Source organism: Glycine max, chromosome 1 (assembly GCF_000004515.6).
Source record: "Glycine max cultivar Williams 82 chromosome 1, Glycine_max_v4.0, whole genome shotgun sequence".
In the NCBI taxonomy this organism is placed as follows: domain Eukaryota; kingdom Viridiplantae; phylum Streptophyta; class Magnoliopsida; order Fabales; family Fabaceae; genus Glycine; species Glycine max.
Window position 1 is genome coordinate 1,544,075 of NC_016088.4, and position 26,241 is coordinate 1,570,315.

The window sequence follows — 26,241 nt, forward strand, 5'->3', positions numbered from 1 at the left end:
AAATAATATGAACTAAACTTCTTAATTAGTATAAAATTAATTATTTTTGCTAATATATGATGACTCCAGAGGAAATATAAACTAAGAGTATTTGATTCTTACGGATAAAAAAATATAAAAATAAGAAGTATTTAGTAAATATAAAATATTAATTTATTTGATCCAAACACCCTTATTTAATTTAAGATTTAACGCAATTTGTTATTTATTGAAGTCTTTTCAATAAGTTGTAACTGATTTATTTTTCATAAAGATCAAATCTACTTATTTTAAATAAGAGTATATATGAAAAGAATAATTAACTAGATTTGAAATTTATAAAACATATTTTGAAATCAAAAAAAGTTCAAAACATGAATAATTTTGAAAGTTGAAACCAAATTAGTACTAAATAAACAAACTATTGATTTTCTTTAAAATATTAAGTGCATCTACTATTTCATTTAAGAATAATTTAAAATTTTCATATAGTAAATTCTTATCCATTTTTCTATTTACTAAAGTTCATCCGAGTGATTGTTACTTTTGGTGTTTGGTTTTCAAATGGGATTTCGAAATAAAATGAGTTTGGCAAAAATGAAGTTGAGATAGTTTTAAATTTAATTTCAAAACACTTTTGCATTCATTTTTAATATTAAGATTTTTGTGTGTGAATTTGATTTTTAGCTAAAAAAAAACACATACTCTTCCTATATCGACAATGATCTTTCCTGTCACCACTACCACGGACACCAATACTATTGACATTACACACTCTCAACATTACCATCACCCCCACCATTGGCACTAGCATCATTATCACTGATATTGCACTATCATCACCACTATAGACACCATTGTTATCATCACCAACTATCATCACTAACCCCAACAATGATGATACCATTATCACCACCACGTACATCAGTACTATTGTTATTTTTGTTGTTCTCACCATAAAATATACCCTTAAACTAATATTTATAGGATTAAAAACTTCTAAAACTGAGTTAGGGTTTTAAAAATTTTGAAACTAAAACTAAAAATTGTTTGTTTTTTTAAATTTTTTATACTTAATAATTGAAAACCAGCCCGAATGGACCCTAAACGTGTAGTGTTGCATTTCCCTGCATTATCTTATGGTTTCCGAGTTGTATTGCTTGCTTAGAGTATGAAGGCCAAGCAACAAATTGTGGGTTTTAAAAATATCTCCCTACAATATCTTCCTATATCATAAAGTATTAAATAAAAAAATAAATTTAATATTTTAACACACAAGCACGCACACACAAATAACACATTATTGTAATATTTCTATTTTTCTTGTGTTTGATCAAATAAGTTATTTTATCATAATTGTAATTTCCTTAATCCATTAAGGATCTCACTCTATACAATGGGCGATAACTATGACACACTCTAATATCTCTCTTTCTCACACTTATATTCTTATTGCTAGCATAAACATTCTTTATAAGTATACCTTTCATTTACTTCATTGTCAACATATTGGAATTAGGGATGATGAGACAAACACAGATAGTAAAGAATTTAATTATGTTCTTTTTACAAAAAAATAAAAATAAATTAGAAAATCAACAAAAAAAAATCATAAAAATATATATAACTCTTTCTTCTAATAGTAGGAGAAAAAAGACAAAACAGTCAATTTGGTCATTGAAAATATACCCGGTTTCAAGTTAATCTCTAAATGTTATTAAACTAAAAAAAAAATTCTTCAAAGCAGCTTTCGTCTTTCACATTTCTTCTTAATTTTAGATGACATACAAGGATAGAATGCATTTTAATGATAATATGCAGGGAGTTATATGAAACGAAGAACGGATGTGAAAAACGGACTACTTTCAAGGATTTTTTTTTAATTCATTTGAATTTAAGAATTAACTTGAAATCATCATACACTTTGAGGGACCAAATCGACAACTCAACTGAGAATGAATAAGATCATATTATAAGAAAACATAACAAATTAACAATGACATTTTTGAAAAATTGAGGATGTTTATACGAGGACAATGGTAATTCTGCCACCTCCCATCTATAGTGAACATTCTGACTTCCTAATCACACTTAAGGGACAACAAGATCAAAGCAAAGTCTCCTTTCTTTCCCCCTCCTCCCCCTCCTTAATTTGACATGGTAGCGTTGTTCTTGCATTATCTTTGTCAAGTTGTTTTTGTTTGCAAGATTGGTTAATTCAATTCTCATTATATAGCTTAGGAACTAAACCGGTCACGATATTAAGGTAAAAAGCTTCCTTAACAACTGAAAGACTGAAGTTTATATACTAAGCTACTCCTAATGGCATTTAAGGTAAAAAAAAGGAAACAGTGAACGACTAAATTGAAAGGGAAAGCAATAAATAAATGCTTTAAAAGAAAGATTTAAACTGCAAATAAGTAAACGAAGAATAAGAGAAATGTTATTCATCTGGTCAGGAACCCTGTTTACATTGTGAGTTCCAATACTTAAAGGGATGCAACGGCTAGCCGTTCCCTAGAGGATAACTACCCACATCACACATTTTTAAGGGAGTGGTTTAAATGTGTTAATCCCTCTTCTAACCGCTCAGAGATTGTCCCCCACAATTTCAACCTCCTGCCTGATGACTCAAGGCTCTTCCCTTAGGCCCTCACATATTTGAATTGAATTGGCCAGACCCAATTGGTTGTTATTGGCTAAATCAGCCGTTAGCTGATGCGAACAGACAACTCCTACAGCTAAATATTTTTAGCGCTAACACGAAGAAAAGGAAAAAAAAATATATAAATACTAGTTTTGTAGAACAATGACATTGGATTCAGCAAATATCTCCTTCCTCCGACCACATCAGCCTTAGCTCTTTCCCAAGAATCCATCTGCACCTATGATGTTGCCAAAGGAATGTTGGACAAGTGGCCTCAGAAATCTTAAGAAGGAGGGTTGAATTAAGATTTTACAAACTATTCTCCAATTAAAATTTCTATACAAATTTTAACCCAAGTCCCAAGATTTCTTTTAAAATGAATTTCTAAATAATAATTCAAATTAAACTTGAGAGAAGAGAGAATGCAAACACAGTTTTATACTGGTTCGGCAAAGTCCGTTGCCTACGTCCAGTCCCCGAGAAATCATCTTGGGAGTTCCACTATCCCGCAAATCCTTTACAACTTCTAAAACACACAAGGACAATCCTTCCTTTGTGTTCAGATGCTTTACAACAAGAGACTCTTAGTCTCTTAGCCCTTGTTCAGAACTAAGAAGAAGAAGAATAAATGATCTCTCTTGAAAGAGAGAGATGTTACAATGAAACACTCAATTCCTTATTGAATGTCACAAGTATTTGGCCAAGGAATTTTTCAGAAGATATGAAGATTTGTATGAGAGAAAATAAAAACGTTTTTATTCAGTGAAAACTCTCTTTAAAATTCGTGCTCAAGTCACTAATTTATAGTCATTTGATGGCCCTTCAAAGTTCAAATAAAAAGTTGTGACTATTGACAGATTTTCTCGAAACTACTCACTGGTAATCGATTACAATCTTGGTGTAATCGATTACACAGTTATTTTTTTTTTTTGAACAGTTGTGACTCTTAATTTAAAATTTGAATTTCCAACGTTCAGAGTCTCTGGTAATCGATTACAAGATTTGTGTAATCGATTACATATTTTAAAAATTCTTTTAAAATCAACTGAAAGCAATCTGTAACTGTTTTAAACCTCTGGTAATCGATTACAATGATTTGGTAATCGATTAAATGTTTTAAAAACCTTTGAAAAATACTTAAAATATTTTTCAGAAAGCTTTTGTACCACTGGTAATCGATTACAGCCTATGGTAATTAATTACCAGAGAGAAATCTTTAAAACAAAAAGTTTTGAAAGAAAATCCTCTTGGCCAAACCTTTGTGCTTTCAAATCTAACTTGAGAATCTAACTTGTAGATGTAACTTGTATTTCTTGGATTGCTTAAAAGTCACTTGACTTATCCATGAAGAACACTTGACTGTTGGCATCATCAAAATCTCTTGTAGTCTTGCTTCTACAAGAAAAGATGGTAAGTAGGTGATACATTTAGCAGAATTCAGAATAAAAGTAATCATATTCTGGCTTTCATTTTTGCATTATAATGTACGAGGGTGCCTTCTTGTTCTTGTCCGGTACTAAAGTATGTCAAAATATATAATACACTATGAAAAATGGAAGGTCACTTCTATTTCTGTAGTAGATATTAAAATAGAGTTCACCAGAGCTGTATCACAGGCTAACCAAATACATAGCCTCAATCAAAGCCATATATACTCTATCAATTCAGTAACTTAACAATGATCAAATCCATTCAACAGATACTTTCATGCCATATTTTTGTAAGAAACAGACAGAAAGCTTTACTCACCTTTGCATTAAATTGACGACAATTAAGACATGCCAAGCCATGTTGAGGAAAGAGCTCGGCCTGTAATTGTCCTACTGCCTGGTGATTATTTATTTGCTCTTCCCAGGACTCAACCATTTCTCGTGGGAACAATTCACATGAACCATCCCTTGAATGAATTAAAAAAAAAAAAAAGAAACAAAGATAAGTTCCAGAAGAATTCTGTAAATTGAATCTTGGCAGATGCAAATCATGCAAAGAATTTTTACAGTGCTTTTAAAAAAGCCAAATACCTGAAATGTCCATTTGGATCTGATGCATCAATTGCTTTGTTGCAGTGGTAGCAGAGTATTGTTCACAATTACCACATTTCTTTTTGTTACAGCCTTCAGTTTAGAGAAATTGCCATGTCACAAGAAGGGTACAGCTTAGAATCACGATGAATTTCTTTCATACTGAGCATTTCATTAATCTTTTGGTGTCCCTTTGCTTTTGATCTTCCTATAATAAGGATAAAAAAAAAAAAAACTGGAAGCATTTTTTAGGATAAATAATTATGCCAAACAACAAGAAAAAGGATAATAGAATAGAAAGACATGTGTCAAAGTACATGACTTTTGAACGTCAAGAGCAATAGTAACTAGCAACAGACTAGAGTCACATCAAGACAATGAAACGACCAAGAAACTACAACACAAAGTGCTAGGGATTCCCAACTATCAACAGTTAGTTACAATGGAGCATTAATACATAGTTAGAAAAATTAATTAATTAGAGGTTGGAAGGATCACATCTTTGCTTAAGTAAGAGGAGGTACATGTACGTTGAGGGAAGTGGCATTTTGCTGGTCAAACATAATGCTATAGAGGGGGGAAAAAAGAAGTAAAAGTTATCTGGCAGGCTGGTCCATAGGATATAAATTTTCTTAACAAAATGAAGTGAAGTTGGTTATAGAATCTAACCAGAGAAATAGCTCCGACATTCTTGTCCTTGGGATGAAGTCAATGCAAACAGGAAAATGAGACCCAATTAGCCCAATGACATCTTTAAGTAGAGAATGGAAATCTCCAGCTTTTTGTCTAGTGTTTATCATCTTCTTTCCTGCTGTATTATCTCCGGTATCATCTTTAAGCAGACAAAAGCCAAATCAATTGGTCACTAACTTTTGAAATACACCAATGAACAGTTTTTCATAGTGTAGCAGCATTACGTTGCAGTGACTATTAAGCATTGGGTACAGCTTTAGAAAAAAGATACCAAGTATTCTGGTCCCAAGGTCATGGTGATGCATGCTGAAAGATGATCTCCCAATGTGAGAGATGAAGCTTGCTTTCCAATAGAATAATATAATTATTACTTGAATACCCATCTTTAAATGCTGAACATATACATCTTCAAGAATATTTTATGAACATCAAGGCACAGCCTTCTCCTCAAGCACCAGGCTAAGAACCCAAATGCAGATAATGGCTGCAATCATGCTTGTGTTAAGTGTTCCATATAGGTCTACAACTACTCAACCGTATCTAGCACTGCAACCAAAGTATTAATATCTATTAAGAATCATGTCTAAAGTTGCTCAGCAAAAGTTGAGGCTTCACAGCACAAAGAAAATACAAACTTTTTTGCGCCCTTCAAGGAAGTGTGAATTGTTTCTTGTAACAACCACTAAATGTGAAGTGCTTCTTTATATTAAGTACATAAGGCAAATCAACAAGAAAAACACTGCAAAATAGAATAGTTTTTCTCCAATAGTGCAAGAAAAAGAGTTTAAGAAATCAAAAGCATACAACCCACAAGTCATTTCAACCTAAACCTTAACATCTTTTTTTAGAGTATCCCTAATTAATAATTATGCACCACATTGACTTTATAAAATTATTTGATTTATTTCACATCCACCTTCTTAATATGCCTACAACATCTAAATTTTACAAGTCATTGGTCAAGTATATCGATGGATATTAATCTTGATGTTTATAAATATGAATAGAGAACTACCTCCATTTTTTCAGTGATAATGATTTATTAACTCCCATTCATCCACTTCTGCATGATGATTCAGCATTTACCTAAAGGGTGGATTCATCTTCCTGACCTATCATAAACAATATGACAGGGAACATATGAATAAGAATCAAATGGGAAATATGATAGAAAAATAACACTATAAAAAAAGGTGATGCTATACTTAGCAGGACATATGATTTTTGCAATTATCAATCACATGGGCATCCAATTTAACTCACCAAATTTGACTCTCTTTACCACTCAATATGCCTCCTTTGGATCACAGCACCGAAAATGAAATATTCAATCTTCTGATTCTGTCACACACATCAGAAGCAAAAATGATGACAATTATAATAATAGATTAATATAACTATTTTTTTAATACTTTCAATACTAAAATCATCATTACTATTAATTCTATAACAAAAAAAAAATCATCATTTCATCACAGCCAGCATCTACCCAATATTTCAACTTGATATATAAAGTGGGTCTGTTTAGAATTGAAACAGGTAAAGATATTTGGTAATTCACAAAAATTAAAACAAGCACAGGAACCAGTAATGGACAAAAAAAATTGCTTAGCAGGGGAACTTTTACACTAAATGAAAACTCACACACATATGAATGCTAAATGAGTCACACATGTAATTATTATTGAAATTTTCATTCAACGAAGTTGAAGGATGAGTAGGATTCAAGTGCATTTTTAAACTGGGCACACCTGCTCTGTTTTGAAAATGTTATACACTATTTTTCCATAAACAAAAATCTAATGGTGTGGCTATATATGTAAATTTTCATATGCATAAAATAATCGTGTGTAGCATTACTCATCTCATTTTATTGACTTAAGAAATGTCTGTTCAAATATTAGTCACAAAATAACTAGCTAGCGGGGGAAATTGTGTATAAACTAGTATGTTAATAACAAATACCTATAATATTACACTCCCCCTCCCCCCCGCCCCCCCCCCCCCCAAACACCAAAGAAAAACTATACAATAAGTGGATGTCAATGAGTGATACTGCTTAGAGCAACACAGATTTTATAACGAATATACTATTTCGAGTGGATTATCAAATAACAAGCAAGCTTAATAACATGACATATAATTATAGGAATGCCAAATACATTAAATTATGTCAACACATACCAGCGGGATATCATGGAAGCCTGATGCAGCTGCCTAACCTTCTTGAACTGTGCCAGCTTTCAGACCTAGAACATTATGAGTTATATCATCTGGCAAAACACCCTTATCCTTCATTACATCATATAGCTTATGTGCCTGATCGAAATACCCATGCTTGTGATACCAATCAATGAGGACGGTGTAAGTCACAACATCAGGAATAACTGAATCTCTGTTCATTTTATCAAACACCCAAGTGGCCAAATCTATCCGGTTTGACTTGCAAAATCCATCAATTATACAAGTATAAGTAATTACATTTGGCGAACAGCCTTCCCTCGACATTTCTTCAAATAATGCCCAGGCCTTTTTCATTTCTCTGTTATTACAAAAACCAACTATTAAAGTTGTATATGAAATCTGATCTAGACATAAACCCCTTTCTTTCATTTCCTTAAAAATTCCATATGCTTCATGCATTTTGTGACTATGGCTAAATATGCTCATAAGAATTGTATACGTGGCAATGTTGAAAGTGATCCCCACTTTTACCATTCTCGTGAATAAGTTCACGGCCCTTTTAAAATTTGACTGTTTGGCAAAGCCAGATATAAGAGTACTATAATTAACAACTGAGGGAAGTACATTCCTTTTAAGCATTCTTGGCAGGAGCTCCAATGCTCTTTCTGGATAACCTTCTTTACAAAGTTTGTAGATGATTGCATTATATGAATGTGGGTTGAGGTTAAATCCATGTTCTTGGAAGTCCTCCAACAGTGTCAAGGCTTCTTTGAAGTACCCTGCCCTGCAAGATCCATCAAGAATATAATTGCAAGCGATGGTATCTGGCCAAATACCATCTCGTAGCATGGCATTAAAAACTTCCAATGCCTGATCGAATAGTCCCAGTTTGTAGTATCCCCTAATTAGACTGCGGCAACTAAAAGCAGTAGGAACCAATTCGTTGCAGATCATCTCCTCCAAAAGCTTGATGGCTGAATCCATATCACCTTGCATGCAAAATCCATCAATTAAAGTTTCATAAACAGTCGAATCATATTTGCAACTAGAAGCACCAATACTATGGAATATATCCACTGCATTTTGTAACATATTCTTCTTGCACAGACCATGGATGAGGGAGGTGTAGCTAACAATGGATGGTTTTATCTGGGAGTGTTCCATTTCCTCCATCAAGTCAAGACATTTCATTACATCACCTTTCCCGCAGAAGGCATTAATTAAGATGCTGTAGCTATAAACATCTGGTAATATCCCAGAGCTCTTCATTTCTTCCAAAACTTGCAAAGCCTCAAACACTTCACCTCTTTTACAAAATCCATAAATTACATCATTAAAAGAATGGCTATTGAGGGGCTGGTTTGTATAGTGCAAGTTGCGAATTAACATCAGAGCAGCCTCAACATTACCAACTTTACAAAGTCCATGAATATAAGTACTATATGTGACAACAGTTGGCTTTTCCCCACTCCGATATATTTTTCCCAGAATCACAGCAGCCTGTCTCATACCTGCATCACACCCAACATCACTACAATAAAAATTCATCATGATTGTATAAGTGTAGATATTTGGCGATGGACCACGGTCCTTCAATTCCTCAAAAACCCGTCTAACAAACTCCACTCTATTCGCCTCAACCAAGCATTTCAGCAAGAAATTGCAAGTCCTAATATCAGGCTCAAGCCCAACATGCTTAGCATTCGAAAACACATCAAGAGCATTTTCCAGCATAGAGTTGGATGCAAACACGCTTATGAGCACATCAAACACAACACCGGATCTTTCCACGTGCTGGGGTGAATCCAGAAAAGCTGAAAACAATTCAAAGGTATCATACTTGGCCTCATTACAGAAGCCAACAATATCTCTAAGCAAAGCCCACACTTCCAAACGCATCCCCGCCAAAGCAAACGCATGAACGATTATCCTAAAGCAACTGATTGAATGAGAAAACCCATGACACTCAACCCAATTCCCAAACTTTTTTTTTCTTGCCACACTCCAACTCAGTGATTTGAACACCCTAGACACTAAAGGAAACAACTCGCTCCTCGTTGCGGGAACATGAGGTGCAGGCCTATTAATAACAAAATGAGATTTTGGACTTTCATCAAACACGTGGTCTTCTAACATCAATGCAGAAGAAGCAGAGGAATAGAACCTGAACAAGCATTGGCGTTGGAAGTGCACTTGGCGGCGGATCAAACCACACCCAAGAAAGCATATTAACGACATGAAGAAACACTCATCAATACCCAATTGGAACAACTAAACAAACACAAAGCAATGAAGAAAGTGCATAACCAAGCATTGGAAAAAGAGAGAAAAACGAAGACCCACGAAGGCTTAGGGATAGAGTTGAACAAAAAAAAAAAACAGGGTTTTCTTACTCAATTGTTCTGTTTGAATTTTGTACGACGAATATTATTGGTTTAAACCTAGGGCAGTTTATACTAAGAGGTTTTTTTTGGCTGAATTATATTAAGAAGATATTAACAAGCTTTTAAAATGCTCCGAGTCTTTTATTTTTATTTTTTTAATGAATGGAAGTTTTAATTTTAGAATGAAGTTTTTGAGAGTATGAGTCATTTAGTTCATATATTGAAAAAAAAAAAGACTTTGGAATATTATCAGATTACATTTTGTCTAAGAGCATTTTATTGAAAAAAATAATCAATTTTTGAGTCAAAATTTATCCATGTTATTGTATATATGGGAATTATTTTCTTTAAGAATTGACCTTCTCTTTTCATTACACTCATAAAGCTTTTAAGAGTATGAGGTCTTTAGTTCCACTCCATATATTGAAAAAAAAAAAAAAGAGCTTAAATATCCGTGAGTGCTTTATGAAAAAAAAATGAGCTAGTTTTTATGCATGCTATTATGTAGTACATACTAATTGTTCTGCTTTCTTTATGAATTAACATCCTTTTATTTTCACAAGTGTAGTAAAAAATAAGAAAACTTTCATAAAATAATAACAAAATGTGATATTAAAAGAAAATTATTTTATTTCTAATATTTTGATAGATATATTAGAATAAGATAAAATATATTAAATTTATATTATGTTTGATGTGTTTTTAAAATATAATAAAGTTGCTCATAAAATTAACAACAGTATATTTAATTGATTAAAATTTTGAATAAAATAAGCATAAAAATAAAATAATTTTAGAGTAAGACATGTACATTCTCAAGATAAAATTTTACACCACCAACTAATTAAAATTATTTTTTCGTACAAGTTTTAAAAAGAGGTAATAATTATAAAAATTATTAAGTGTAAAAAGTTGATAGATTTACACAGTCTATCTACCATATAATTACCATATAATGTAAAAAGTTTTACACGATTAACCAATTAAAAATTACTTTAGATATCACTCATGCAAATCTATTTGATTATCATATTAAAAAAAAGACTTTCAGATTATCAATAAGATTACATTATATTTTCATATGGTATATAATTGTTGAATGCAACTCTACAAGCGTGAAGTACATGTAGCACAGTCATGCAGGACGATCATGGTCCTTTTTTTTCATCCACGGGAGGCTCAATTCAAAATCTCTCTAGGTGATATTAGCTTTGACAATAACTTTTGAACTAGAACCAAGCGGCGAATGTTGATTCTCCAATCAATTTATGTAGCTATAAATTACCAAGACTTCTTTAATTACTTTTGTGCTTTTGGATTGGAAAATCAATAATGTTATAGACGTATTGGAGAAACAATAAAAATGAGAGAAAATATGTGTCTCTAACTTACGCATGATGAAGCGTTACTAGCTTCCTCTGTATTTGCAGAGGGACCAAGGACGTCTATTAAATGAAAAGACGAGTTTGTGATTATTTTTTTTTCCGGGAAGAGTACATTAACAGTTGACAGTAGGTAAAAATTAAGCTTTCTGTTCTAAATACTGTTAATTACTACTATAGAGTTGGCTAGATAGATGTAAGATACGAGTGCCTTTCTTTGTACATGGGTCCCAGCAATATTCTAAGAATCGAACCAAAGATGGAATCAACAAATTCTTAATTCATAACCAATTAAATTGGAAATTGAATTATGAGTGAACCAGATAAGGTAATAAAAATCAATCAGATAAAACATGATAACTTACAATAGAGGAAGAGTGGGTGCGCTTGTGATAAGTCAGATATTGAGCATTTCCAAACAACCACAGTAAAGTAGTAATATTTTTTCGCAAAAAAAAATATTGTTGTAACATTTGAGGAAGAGAATATTTTTTTTAAAAAAAGATTGACTCAGACTTACTCCGATTACAGCCGTAAAATTAAACCCTTTTACACTCTTCCTCTTCCAAAATCCAAATGTCAATACGAATAGGATGTGTTTCAATTACATAGGCATATGTATTCATAGGCACTTTTACATCCTATTCGTATTGACCCTTTTACACTCTTCCTCTTCCCTTAGGCCCTCACAATCCAAATGTTATTTTTTTTTTTGGTGAATAAGAACACATGCCTATGTATTCACCAAAAAAAAAAAAAACATTTCATACCTATGATCTATGACAAGTTGACAACTAAACCATTTGTCTAATTATGGATCCAAATACCATACCTGCAAAATCTGAAGCTTCATATCTAGACTCATGCATGCTATGCCAACATGGCATCATTCCCTGCAAAGGGTACAAAAGCTAAAATAGCATTTTGGGCATTGAGCATGCTGGTCTTCACCGTCTATACAGGGTGTTTCACACCTTGGACAATAAACAGCATCAGACATTGATGCAAGTGTTTTTTCCAATATCATGGATTCCCAGCGCTCATAATCTGTGTCATCCAGAAAGGGTTTTAAAAGGCCAGTAGGAATCATACATGCACATTTTGCTTCAGGACATTGAAGATTACTAACAGTGCCTTCCTTTACATGTATCTGGGCAAAGGTCTGCAAGCATTTGAGGCAAAAAAAAAGCTTACATGGTAACCAGATAAACTCAGAGACTGGTAAAGTGGCAGACATGAGAACCATGTTTAATATTAACTCTATTGTGGTATAGCATTAGCTTTTCCACATATAGAATATTAGAATTATAAAGTCCATAAGATGGGGCAAAAAAATATAGAATAGGCAAGGAGTAAGATCCATTTTACAACAAGGGCAAAGACTGTAAAGGGATTTAATATATGGTCAAAAGCAATATCAGGATTGAAATGGCATGAAGCAATGAATTAGATTTAGAGCAAAACAAGCCAAACACGTGGTTTCATTTAACAAAATGAAAATTTTCACATTAGTCTACTACAACATAAGCTAGCATAGGTTAGTCAGATATGTACATGCTTGGATAATTAGTTTAGAACAAAATAAAACTTGTATATTGATAGCCTACCAAATAATAAAGCACCAATTGTTACGATAAGTCGAACTGTTAATGATTCACCACAATGAAGTTTAAAGAAACTATTTATAAACAGTGATGAACAGACATAAAGTCCCAAGTCCAAACAAGAGAAGGTAACTCTGTTGTGAATTGTGATGGTAATGGTATAAGCTGAAATTCAAAATTAGTTGCAAATTTGTGTAAGACCAAGTCAGGCTTTCCTTTGAAGACTAACAATGTGTATAAATTATCAGGCATAAATAGGAAACTACCTGCATATTCACTAAAGCAAATGTTACAATCATGCTATTCTTTGAGGAAGTTCTCGTTGCGTCTCTCATCATTGTAACTTCGTAAAAAAGGAATATCAACATCAATGCATTTAGCTCCTGAAATAACATGCTCATCCTGGACATGATTCATGCCATAAGGCCCAAGGCATGATTTCCTCATCAAATCCCGGATGAGAAAGACAAGAACCATGTAACCATTCTACCAAAGGGTAAATCACTTCCTGCCCCTGTTGTACTTCCCATATTGAATCCAAGTTGCAGCACAGATTCAGAATCTTCACAAGTTCTAACAGAGTGTAAAAATAGGTGGTTGGTCGCTTGGGTACGACTTAGGTAATAAACACGTCATAACAATTGGTGGTATATATTGGACTTTGAAAGTGTATAAGAACTCATCTAAATTGCTGCTTACAGTCTCAAGTTGATTGAGAAAGTTCAAGTTAGCAGTGATGGCAATTTCACCCAAAACATCAACGTGTATATGTATCTGGGGAAGGGCAAAAAAAAAAAAAAGAGTCAGTATTAGGTTTCAGAGACTCTGCATTGTATCAAAACTTAAGTCAAAACTGTATCATTAGGTTACAGCAGCAACACCTGTAAACAACGCAGGCCTTTCCACCTCTCAAGGCTGACAATGTTTTCTCCATAAATTGACTCCACCACAAGTGCCATAATACTTCTGCTTCAAATCAATACGACAAAACTTAAATCAAGTTCTCAAGTGTTCTTTTTTTTCCTTCCTGATTTTCAATGAGAATCGAGTTCTAGCTATTAATCTACAAAACTTAGAACGCAGTTCCTTAAGTGTTGTTAGTGTTGTTCTCCAATCAAAATTAGAGTTTGACCTCAGCAAATTGCATAATACTAGTAAAAGTTAACATAGATTACCGAAATGAAGCTACTAAACGTTATTAAAAGCACCTAAGAAATTATATCTACATAGATTACCAAAGTAAAACTAAAATGTATAGGAGAACATGAACAAAAACACCTAAGCAATTATATCTAAGCTTGGTCCTAACTTTAATACAAAACACTAGCTGAAACTCTAATTCTGATTTTTTTGTTCAAATCAATCATGTCACAAATCCACGGAAAACCAAGTGATATAAGATTTCGATTTTACAGCGTTATTTCTACCTCATCTTGCAATCACATCCTCCTCTACCACGGAGTGAGATTTGGAAGAAGGACCCGGTTCGGGCTTGTTGGCGACACAGTATTGCAAGTTCGGGTGGTTTGGTGGGCCCAAATTGTTGTGGTGAGGAGAAGAAGGGTTGGAGTGAAGGAGGAGTCTTCCGCGTGTGAACTATGGCGTTACATTGGCACCTTAATTTGTTCTTAGTGGTAAAATATCTTAATCTTAATTTTAATTTCATCACGGCATCGCCGTTCTTCTTAAGATAGAATATGATGAAACATGAATGAACGGTAAGAATATGATAAACTTTAATTCTATTTAATATTTGATATGCATTACATAACAATTGGATATATTTAAATTTAAAAATATTATTTTATTAAATTACCTTTAATTTTTAAAAATTTATTTTCAATTTATTTTTTATAAATTATAAAAATTACTTTTAATTTATTTTTATAAATTACAAAAATTATAAAAAATATTTTAACTAAATTATGAAAAATTATAATTTATTTATGCAACTAATTTTCTTATAATTATAAAAAAGTATATACGTTTTTAAATTGGTCAAATATTTTTTTGGAAAATATTTTTCTTTAAAAAAATATTTGAATAATGATTATTTAATTTTTAAATTTTTTAATTAATAATTTAATTGCATTTATGTGTCAAAATTATTATTACTATATAAATGATACTGATTATATATATATATATATATATATATATAAATTAATATGTTATTGCATATTATATTTAATATATTTAGTTTGTTATTTTATATATGTATATATGTTATATAAATTAATATATTATATTTATTATATATATTTGATATATTTTTCATACAAATATAATATATATATATATATATATATATATATATATATATATTATTTATGGAATAGGTTGAATAATATTAAAAGAGCAAATTACACTCATATCTCTTGAGGTTAGTGCTTATTACATTCAATTTCACTTTTTTTTTTATCATATACAAGACTTTCTTGATTTTTTGCCCTCCATTATACTGTGACCCCCTAACCTACTAACACTATTAAAAATAACTAACGAGAAAAGGGAGAAAGAAGTGAGGATCTAGTGGCGTCATCGTCACGTCCTCGACCACAATGAAGGTGGCATTGTCGTACTTAACAAAATAGTTATCGACCTGCAACGTGTTGTCGTAAGAGGTGAAGCAGAATTTGCAGAGATGGGTGACTGCATGCGACACACAGCGAGAGTATTGATCATTGGTGAGGTCTCTGCAACACTAAAAGAGGTCATAGATGATATCGAAGGAGGCAATGTTAGCAAAGTTATTGTGGTTGACAAAGGCGATGGAGTTGACGGGGAGATGAAGAGTGAGTTGATGGTGTTTTCACAGGGGAAATCCGATGTTAACTCGAGCTAGGAACACACTTGCACAAGAGTAATAAGGGTTCTTAGGACATTTCAAAAAATTAACATCATTAGTAACGATGATTATTCAAGGAAGACAAAAGAAATATGATTTTAGAGGAAGGATGAAAATATAATAAAGTTTAACTTTAGAAGAAAAAAATGAGTATAATTTGCTTTTATAATAATTATATATATAAAGAGAAAATAAAAAAAGAAGAGATAGAATTTTTATCATATCTTGTCGGTTGTAACCTATCTTTTTCCTTAAGATAACAAATACATTGTAGCAATGTGATTTAATAACGTTATCATATTTTATTAGGACAATAAATAATGAATTATAATGTGATAAGATAATTATCCTTTGTTATCCTAACCATTAAACGGACCATTTAAAGATTCAAATTGTTTTTTATGTGAGATGAGGTTGTTCTGACACATCTTAAATTGTGTTTTTTGACGTGTAATTACAAGGCTGCACTAATGTTTTACTGTTGCTTTAGTTGAGCCTGATCCTTGTGTTAATTTGCGACGAGGGCTTCCATTTCTTTTTTCATGTTGATTGATTAGTTATTTTTGTTAACTTTCTTGTGGATCTAAATACTGTTTTAGCATCACAACTGACTGATTGTATCAAAAAAATATTGCTGAAACACGAAATTCACTTACTTTCAAAGAAAATATTGATTTAGAGACATCTTTAATAAATAAAAAAGTGATGTTCTCATAACAATTCTTACAATAAATTATACAACATTTTATATCTTTATCTCCTTGAATCACATATTTTATTACTTTATTTAGGAGTCAATTTAGTAGGGTCTAATGAATTTAGGAGGGATTTTTTTTTTTGGATTTTATTGCCCTGCCTACTTCAACAGTAGATATGACTAGTAAGAAAAAAATGGCTACCTTCCTCAAACTCAAGGGGTCTCATATGCTTGTTATCCTATGATTTCTAATGACTTTGGACAATTTTCATCTTTCTTTAATCCTCTATATCTTTTTCTATCGTTTATTGTACTAACTTAGGTCCAAACATCACTTTTCACCATCTTGTTACTAATACTGAATGTCTTGCAACTCCTACCATACAAGGCTTTAAACAATGTCATCCCAATACTCCCATGAAAGTTATTATTGTAGGCACTAGCAAATCTACATGGTGGGAGCGATTGTTCCCATAAAGTTTTTACTTGAATATATTGAATAAATATTTTTTTCTCTCATAAGAAAAATAGATTTTGTTGCCACAAGATAATTTTTTAATAAGATAAATATAAATAGTTGTAAAAGATATAAAAGAGAAAAATTAATCTTAATTTTACCCACTTTATCCTTTTAAATTTTATTATCATTTTTAATAAAACTTAAGTAATTTTGTTTAAAAAATATTAGACTATTTTTTGCTCTTATTAAAAAAAATTATGGATCCGTCATTGATTGTAGATGAACTTTATCAAAGGTAGAACTTCATCCTAACTATCAAGATTATTCAAACACACATTCTTAAGTGACTAAAATATCCTCTTGGAATGATCATCAATGAGTTGTAAGTAAAACTGAGTCATAACTTTGTGTCTAATATCTTAGGTAAGTTCTATTAAATGTGAACCTTAAATCCCAATGAGATGTTATTCTCAGAGATACCTAGTGTAAAAGCACAACCTTCTTAATGTATAATTGGATCAATCTCTAAAGAAAATACCTAATGTTAATATTAATATGTCAAAAGTAAGCACACTTTGTCAGCCTATCAATAATGACCTGTATAACATCAAACTCCTTTATTGTCATAGGAAAACACAACAAAATCTATGGTGATACTATCTCATAGGTTTGCAACAAACCACTAGACCTTTGATGTTGTTAGCTTTTTAACAAGTCATACAAGTCACCACATATTCTATTTCATCCCTCTTCATACCAAACCCCAACAAACCATGATATAACTTCTTCATGGTACTTGGATGCAAATCAAACTTTCTCTTTTGACCTTGATCTAAGATGAGTTGTCTTATTTTTGAGTCCCGAGATATACAAACTCCAATCATGAACCTTAAGATGCCATCATCTTCCAAACTAAAGTCTATGCATTTATTAGTCTCCAACAATTCATTCATTTTGCACATAGTTGGGTCTAACAATTATTTCTCCCTTATGATCTCATGAAAACTGCTATCAAATGTAAAAATATTACAACTAAAGTGCTCATGATCCATCTTTACATATAAATTTAGATATTTAAACTTTTTCACAAGCTTTAACTCTTGTTCCATCAAAGCAAACACATGAATTATCTTCCTATTAAGAGCATACACTTCTATATTTGTCTTGCCTAGGTGATACATCAATTGAAAATTATAGTCTTTCAAAAACTCCATGTAACATATTTGTCTTATGTCCAAACAAATACTTCCAACTCATGAGATCAGTGAACACATCAACCTTTGCTTCAGAAGGATAATGTCTTCATATTTTCAAAACAAATATCATCACAACAATTCTAGATCATGTGTAGGTTAGTGTCTCTCACACATCTTCAACTATCAAGATGCATATGCTATAACCTTCCTATGTTACACACCAATATGCAACTCAAACCTTGATAAGAGACATCATAGTAAACCTCAAAAGGTTCAACAAAGTTAGATAGAACCAATATTGTCGTTGAAGTATTCGGCTTCTATTTTAACTTCTAGAGACTTGCTCATAGTCTTCAATCATGTAAAAGGTTAGCCCTTGTGGGTAAAATGTGTCAATGGTGGATTCAAAAGTTTTTAAATTTTAAAATTTCAAAATATACATGTTAAGTAGTAAATACTATTTATAGTTTTTTGTATTTTCTTAATTAATTTTTAATTTATTTATTCAAAAGAAAAAACTACCAGAGCCGCAAATACTAAATCTTGAGGTAGAACAAACATTTCATCCTTTTTGGTATACTAAATCCAAAAAGAAAAAAAAGTTTATTTAGGAAAATGGAAACAAAAATAATAAAAGATAATTTAATTTTTAAAAAGAAAATATATTTTATGTTAAATATCTCTTATGTTTTTTAATATAACAACTAACGAGGAGTATATGGTTAAAGTTATCAATTCAAATTAATACTTTTTTTTTATTGTTAAACGTTAATTTTTTTATTTTTACGTTGATAAACGTTAATTGTTACGCTAGTTTATTAAAAAAAGGTTTTTTCTTTCCTTTTCATTTTCTTTGCAAGGAAGGATATCCTCCTTTTAAATATACTTTTTGATACCTTTTGACTAGTTCGCTAAAATTTCTGAAACATGTACCAGTGTTATAAATTTCGAAGGAAATTACACCGATTCGGTAAATTATCGTCATCTGAGTATAGAACAGAGGCGTCCCACGCCGTCTTACGTCGCTTTCACCGATTCCGAGCCTTTGATCGGTGATGTCGCCATGAATCCCACTAACATCGTCTTCGGTAAGATCCGCATCTTTATAATGTATTTTATTTTTGTATTGGAATAGTTTGGGTAAAACGTTCATAGATTTCTAGCTCTGTTATTTGTTACTGGAATTTAATTTTTTGTAAATTATTATTCGTAATTTTTTTATTACCTTCTTCTTGTTATATGTTTTAAATACCGAGATTGTGAATCGTTGCTTGATTTGAATTGAGGATTGTGTTGTTGGTCTTATTCACTGGAATCACTTTGCCTGGACACGCACTCGCATTGTTCGTTGTAATCTCTTTTTGAATTGAATAGTGTTATGCTAAAATTCAGTGCAATGAGAGTTATTTGATCTCTTAATTACGATGGAATACAGAGTTAGGAGTTATTAACACACTCGCGTTGTTGGTTGAAATTTGTTTTCTATTTTAATGGTATAACATTTTTAGTTTGTTAAAAATAAATTTCTCGTGACAATTTTAAATTTTGTTATGAAGGTTAGGAATTAGGATATTCCACTTTATCCTTCCTTGTATTGAATGTATTCCTATTCGTTTTACCTCTTGTCCTTTTTCACTTGTTTCTCGGCCTTTACCGATCCCAAATGCGTTTTAGTTTGAAAGGATGGTATGATACTAATGATTAAGCCTCCACCTTCTGTAACTTTTCCTTCCTTAATCTCTGAATTGCTTCTTTGATACTTTTGCAGTGAGGAAATTCCAGCTCCAATCTCTTCCAATCCCTTCCACGCGTAATCACTTGCGTGCAAACTGAATTTGTTGATATTGGACAGTTCCCTCACGTAGCAATTTGTAATACTGTGACCTCTGAACCTAATAAATGTGATTTGAAGTTTGAAGAGATAGTATTTTTCATCTCGGCTGAAAAAATGCAGGAAATTTCATTTTTGTTTTTCTCTTATTTTTGTACCATGGCTTGTATAAAGTGTATGTATGCTTGTTTCATATTGAATTTTTCTGCTTCTGTATTTTTCTGGTATTGAACAGATGGTTGTCTGCTACTGTATTTATCTGGTATTGTTGTCCCGGTAAATAGTAGTCAGTGAATTTGATACATGAAACATATAGGCCATGCCAGGTGAATTTGGTACTATATATTTCAGTGACTGATTTAGTTCTTTTATTTTGTAAGATACCATGTTAGGCCAGTTTCTATCACACCACCTGTTAGTCCTTCTGTATTCTTAATCTGTTAAAACTCAAAAAAATCAATCACATGACATGTTCACTAAAAAAAGCCGGCACAGCAATTAACGGGGCCATTGGAGGAGTAGTGTTCCATTTGCTGCAACTTTGTGTAGGTTTGCCTTTAATATTAAATGATCAATTAGTAGTGCACTTAAAACATTGAAGCATTGAATTTGTCCCTATATTATATGTCTTGTTTATGAACCAAGTTGTTTGTTTACTCTAAATTTTGACTGAATGAATATTAGTGAATCTATAGGAGAAAGACTAGAAATTAAATGGTTCAATGGAGCCTCAGTGCCACTGTTGGAGTCATAGATTATGCATACCAACTTCCTATGTGGATTTCAAATGGCTTGGTTGCCCATTTTTGGTAAAAGAAAACCCAGTTGCAAAGATTCTAATCTACAGGGGATTGTGTTGTCCATAGTTAAAGATCTCACGCTTGGTAGGGGTGTGGTGGCTGAGATTTGTGAAGAGGATGAGTAATCTGATATGGCAAGATCATGCATCAAGTTTTAACTTCATGTGTGTGTTTGTGTATGTACACTTAATTGTATTTCTGTTTCTGCCCTTTGTCTAGTCTAGTACACTTGTATGAAAATCTAGTCTTGTATGCAGTGTCTGTTCTAGCAATGCGTCTCTCTTTTCCATATATGTAGTTATGTACTTGTAAGTATAAATAGATGCTTATGAAACTAATATTATCTACAACATTTATTTTCTCCTGAATTCTGCAGTGAAGATGTAAGTGTAGCTCTGACTGATATCTTGAAGCTACCTCTGATGGATAAAAGCAATGGCTGCAGCTTCTCTAGCATATCTTCAATTGCTGTCTTTTCAAGTGCTGTTTTTGTTGTCTCCTTGATTTTGGTTCGTCTCCTTTATGTCTTATACTGTAGCAGCAAGCCCTTGAGCAAAAGGGCTTCAAAACCTTTTAGTACCCTTATTATTTTAGGATCAGGTTTGCACTTTCTTTTCCTTCTTTTCCATCCATATCAAAACATTTCATGAGAATTCCACAAATTTATAGTTTTATCTGCTGTAGGTGGTCATACTGCTGAGATGCTTAATCTACTGGCAGTGTTACAGAAAGGTAGGTTTAATCCAAGATTCTACATTGCTGCTGCTACTGATAATATGAGTCTTCAAAAAGCTCAGTTGTTGGAGAATTCCCTGGCTGCTGAGGTTCTATTTTTTGCTATGTCTCTCGAAGTACCTTTTATTCAATGAACTATATTTTTCTTTTTTTTTTCTTTGGTGTGTGTGTGGGTGTTTTGGTGGGGGTGAGGGGGAGTTCTAAAATATAAATTGGGTAGTTTTTAACTTGGTGCTCCTTTATTGCAACATATGGATCAATATGTTAATGGCTATAGAAATAGGTGTTCAACACTTTGTCTATGCTTTCATTTGATAATTATAGGAAAATTATGGAACTCTTTGTTTGGAGATAGTATATGGGCTGAAGTCCTGTATATTTAGATGTCACAATAATTGGCTTTGACTGATGATTATAAACATGACTACTGCTAATGATTCAACCTGTTGCTTGAATAGGTAGATCCAAAGCAATGCTGTCTGGTGCTTTATAGTTTTGTTACATGACTGTATCTAGGAATCTAATAATAGCTTATTGCCACAAGAACTTTGTAGTCTTTAATCATCTGCCATTATCCTTGATGGAAATTATTTTTAAATACTAAATTAAAATATCTGTATTTTTTGAATGGTATCGATAGTTTGTTTTGCTGATTTCTGCCATTCTTTCTGGTTTGCTAATCTCAAACTTTTGCCAGTTGCAGATTTGGGGACAGGAAATAGACAATATATATCTATCTAACTTGTCCTTTTCTGTTTTCTATTTCTTCTATTGACATACTTGCAATTTGTTAATTTTTATTGAAGCTTGATGAGTTTTGAATTTCACTTCTGCTTGTTGCTGGTTTACAGATGCTGATCAGAAATAGATTTTACTGCAGAATGCAACAAGGGTCACTGATACTGCACAGTTCATGAAGATATATCGGAGTAGAGAAGTTGGTCAATCATATATAACCTCCGTTTGGACTACTTTTGTTGCAATGGTGCATGCGCTATGGCTAATGATTAAAATTAGACCTGAAGTGGTACCATGTATATCATTCTTTGCTTCTATTATTAATTTTACTATGTTACAATTTGAGGTAATTCTGTATTGCTACTGTCCAGATACTTTGCAATGGACCTGGAACTTGCATTCCCCTCTGTGCTATTGCATTTATATTTAAGGTTCGTATTCCCTTCCTTATTCTTCTATCATTTCCATAATTTCATTTATCCACTTCATTTGATAAATTATGGTTCTACTGAAATTGTTCAAGCTTCTGTGCAGGTACTGGGAATCAGATGGTCATTAATTTTCTACGTTGAGAGTATCGCAAGAGTGAGAAGGCTCTCCTTGAGAGGCCTGCTCCTGTACAAGTTGCGGATGGCTGATAAACTTTTTGTTCAGTGGCCACAGCTGCAACGACAGTATCCCCGAGCTACCTATGCTGGTCGACTCATGTAACCAATTGGTTCCTTTAATATCATTAAGCAAAAGCTGCATTCCATGGTTCATGGTTGTATTGATTATTATATTTAAGTTCTCCCTGCATTTATTAAAGTGTTTTTATAGGTTAATTGATTGCTATTCTTTGTTTTTTCAAAAGGACAAAGGAAGATAAGAAGATTAAGATATTCGATTACATACAAATTTGTTGGATGTGAAACCGTTTCTTGATAACTACTAATTACTAAACTTTAAAAATTTTCTTTGTAGTAGTATCACGTACTTTCTATGCTTTTCTTGTTAAGTAGCACCTAGCTATCTTAATTTGATGGCGGGAATATTCGTTAGACCAAATTGGTATTACTCTTTATTTCAGATATATTATTGATTTCTGTCAGTCTTTCATCCAACAAGCATCTTTACAATTTTTTAAAAAATTGGTTGGATTTTGCCAATTTTTTTAGGCTGCAGATTACTCTTCTCTCTTTCATATTAGGCAGTTGCTTCAAATAAAGAAACTAAGTGTTACATCAACTTCCATTTAAAGCTGACGTACCTTTTTCTTTAACGAGAAATGGAAAAAAGGGCAAAGTGCATTAGTGGCTAGTGCAGAAACAGTTTATTTCTAGTTGTCTTAGCTTATACATCTATATCAATGTGGTTTTGGAGTAATGGATCCACTTTGGTAAATCATGGCCTACTAGAATCAATAGAATGATTATATACATTATGTTGTAATTAGTTGAGATGATAAAGACAGAGAAGATGAAAATAAAAAAGAAATATTTGAATTAAAGTAGATCATTAGATATGTAAGAGTGAGACTTGTATAGAACTCATTTTATTTCTTTATTTCTCTTCTTCTTCCCTCAACCAAATACAACATAAGTGAGATTAATCAAACAAGTTTTGTACAGTTTACTTAGCTGAAGTTTTTATGGTTTATTGCTGTTTTCTATTTGATTTTGTTTCTCTTGATGGTTACAACCTTATTTAAATTTTATTTATAAATATTCGTGTGGTTTCCCTTTCCCAACGCGTTTTTTTATATCTTTTGAGCAGGGTTAAGGTTTTAAATTATTTTTTGGGATAAAGCTAACGTTTGTGTTATGGTTACTGAAGTTACAGAAAAATTGTGGACAAATGTCAAGGTCATGGACTGCATTTCGAAATTATGGTAGCAGTCTTCTGCAAGTGACATTTTCAAAACATTTATGGAAACAGTTGGCTAATTTATGTCCTTGTTAATTGAAAACAAGTGCGGTATGTAATTGTAATCAAACTCCCCTCATTTTTTTTCATGAGGAATATTGTAAACGAATGTCTAAAGATACTAATTAGGAAATCGATAAATAAATTAAGGCAAATGTTAACGGATATTTAATGGCATTGGTTAATAATTAATAGATTTTTTTTATTAGGAAGTATTTCTAATATATTCTTATCATGACTTTCAATGTATTTTCAACAAAATTTTCATAAATATTTTATTTATTAATTTCTTAACTTAGGACATTTTATAATTCATAAATAAAAATATTTATTGAAAATCAGATGAAAATGTTACACTAAATGTTACCCTTTCAATATACCGAAAACAAAATGTTACACTCTCTTAATTGTTTTACTCTTTATTGCTTAACTAGTATTCTCAAGTAATTGTTAACATATTCTTTTTAAAATATAACAACTTATAAATAATTCTTTTATTTTCTGCTTCTTAAGCACGACCTTACAAAATACTAGAAATTTTCTCCTTTGTCTCTAGCAATGATTAACAATATCTTATTTTGATTGAAAATATTTGATTTTGAATCTTTTCTTCTTATTTATATCACATCCGCAATTAGTCATAGGCCCATACATCCCCATCAGTTACTCCAATTTCAACAATTTCCCTTTCTACGAGAAAAGTTAATCTGAAAATGAACAAGCCAAACTTGCCGCCTTAAAAAGCCAGTTTTACTATAAGGGAAAAAATAATACTGTGGTTGATCCCTAAACTGAAGGCTATAGCAGCCAGAAAATTTTAACTTGAATGGGAACATCTTCACACGCCTTCTGATATTCTGATATTCAATGAATAGTTTATACTAAATGATTAAAAACATATTCAAATTCAGTTATAAATGCATAGTCTTGAAATAAACGGCAAGACTATACTTGTCCACATTTGCCCACATCGCAATGGTTCTATAGGTCTCTCTGCTCTCTAGTCTCTTGTTGATTGAAGGCCTATACAGACTACCCCTTTCTCTGGTTTCTTTTTACTTTAAAAATTCAGCAATTTTACCTACTATTGAAAGAAGAAAAAAAAAACTGTATGCTCTCCCACACAATTTATGCTACAAGCTGCCGATTTAAAGAAAATCTTCATACAAACAGAATGGAACTTTAAGAAGACAGCTCTTTATACATACTTCTGTTTTGGACATGATGAATGGAACCTAAATATGTGACCCACTTTACATAATCATAAATTCGCAGTGCTGGACTCTACTAACCTAGTTAGCTATTTGGGCATGACTTGTATTATATATACAGTTAAATAATATGACAAATATTAATTACTAGCCACTTTTGTTCTCAAGTTTGTAAATGCAGTAGAATTAAAATACAAATGCTGTTTATATACGATCAATAGATGTGATGATGATATGACATACATATGCCCTATAACTATTGAGCAATTGAGCATAGTGGATCAACTCAGGGAATATCATTAGAGTTTCTTTATTACATTTTTAATAATATTTTATATTTTTTTTATAATGTCATATCACATTTTTTATTTTAAGGAACAATGTCATATCATATTTTTATTTTAAGCAATTTAGTGTGTTTGGATGAACATTAAAATTTATTTTGAAGTAATGTGATTAATGTTTGAATATTTTTATTATAAAATTAAGTTAAGAATAAAATTTAATACATAAATTTTGATCTAACCCAGAAGCTATTAAAGCTGCTTAACTCATAATCAATTTTAAATATAAAATTAATTTTGAACTCTCCTCAAATATGAAACCAAACATATGAAAATGTATTCAAAATTAATATTAAAATTAGAATTAATTTTACAACCAGAAACCAAAGACATACTGGTTTATTTTTTTCCTCCAACCAGAAATCTCATTAAACCTTTCCAAATTGATCCTACAATATACAAATACTATTATATTTCTAAGGAGAAAAAAATATTATATTTTAATAAATAAAAGGTGACCCACATTTCCTAAAAAAAAAAAAAACGGATTGCTTATTAATAACCCAAACAATAAGTAAGTTTTACGCAATTGCTTTCCAATGACATAAAACTCACTTATAAGTTTCTATTTACTATTACTGT

At 31.8% G+C, this 26,241-nt stretch overlaps 2 protein-coding genes and 1 pseudogene across 11 annotated transcripts; 1 reads left to right on the forward strand and 2 right to left on the reverse strand.

The window, feature by feature from the left end:
* Positions 1–2,400: 2,400 nt before the first annotated feature.
* LOC100818511 (pentatricopeptide repeat-containing protein At1g12300, mitochondrial) lies at positions 2,401–10,249 on the reverse strand. Of its 7 annotated transcripts, none has more exons than XM_041018473.1 (7): positions 7,525–10,247; positions 6,604–6,681; positions 6,356–6,452; positions 5,317–5,886; positions 4,648–4,855; positions 4,376–4,523; positions 2,401–2,864 (listed from the first exon to the last, which is right to left on the reverse strand). In XM_041018473.1, the coding sequence occupies exon 1, from the start codon at positions 9,760–9,762 to the stop codon at positions 7,558–7,560; it is 2,205 nt and encodes a 734-aa protein (XP_040874407.1). In that variant the 5' UTR covers positions 9,763–10,247; the 3' UTR covers positions 2,401–2,864; positions 4,376–4,523; positions 4,648–4,855; positions 5,317–5,886; positions 6,356–6,452; positions 6,604–6,681; positions 7,525–7,557. The 7 variants fall into 7 exon arrangements, with proteins under 7 accessions (XP_040874407.1, XP_040874406.1, XP_014622357.1 ...); XM_041018472.1 differs by lacking the exon at positions 2,401–2,864 and adding an exon at positions 3,061–4,021; XM_041018470.1 differs by lacking the exons at positions 2,401–2,864; positions 4,376–4,523 and having other exon boundaries at positions 4,650–4,855; positions 7,525–9,604; positions 9,689–10,249.
* A 2,607-nt stretch (positions 10,250–12,856) lies between these two features.
* On the reverse strand, positions 12,857–14,574 carry LOC100819215 (uncharacterized; annotated as a pseudogene).
* A 4,379-nt stretch (positions 14,575–18,953) lies between these two features.
* Positions 18,954–23,153, forward strand: LOC100775914 (UDP-N-acetylglucosamine transferase subunit ALG14 homolog). 4 transcript variants are annotated; one of them, XM_014767088.3, is made up of 7 exons: positions 18,954–19,183; positions 19,864–20,902; positions 21,103–21,326; positions 21,411–21,550; positions 22,342–22,488; positions 22,571–22,630; positions 22,723–23,153. In XM_014767088.3, exons 2-7 carry the CDS (start codon positions 20,844–20,846, stop codon positions 22,756–22,758), a joined length of 666 nt encoding a protein of 221 aa, XP_014622574.1. In that variant the 5' UTR covers positions 18,954–19,183; positions 19,864–20,843; the 3' UTR covers positions 22,759–23,153. The 4 variants fall into 4 exon arrangements, with proteins under 4 accessions (XP_014622574.1, XP_014622491.1, XP_006572972.1 ...); XM_014767005.2 differs by having other exon boundaries at positions 18,961–19,183; positions 22,734–23,153; XM_003516967.5 differs by having other exon boundaries at positions 18,964–19,183; positions 19,864–19,966; positions 22,734–23,153.
* Positions 23,154–26,241: the final 3,088 nt, after the last annotated feature.

Coding starts and splice junctions, on each gene's coding strand:
- LOC100818511 (XM_041018473.1), bottom strand. CDS start 9,762: ATGTCGTTAATATGCTTTCTTGGGTGTGGTTTGATCCGCCGCCAAGTG.
- LOC100775914 (XM_014767005.2), top strand. CDS start 20,844: ATGAGTAATCTGATATGGCAAGATCATGCATCAAGTTTTAACTTCATG. Junction 21,327..21,410: donor CCTTATTATTTTAGGATCAG/GTTTGCACTTTC, acceptor TATCTGCTGTAG/GTGGTCATACTGCTGAGATG. Junction 22,489..22,570: donor TTAAAATTAGACCTGAAGTG/GTACCATGTATA, acceptor GCTACTGTCCAG/ATACTTTGCAATGGACCTGG.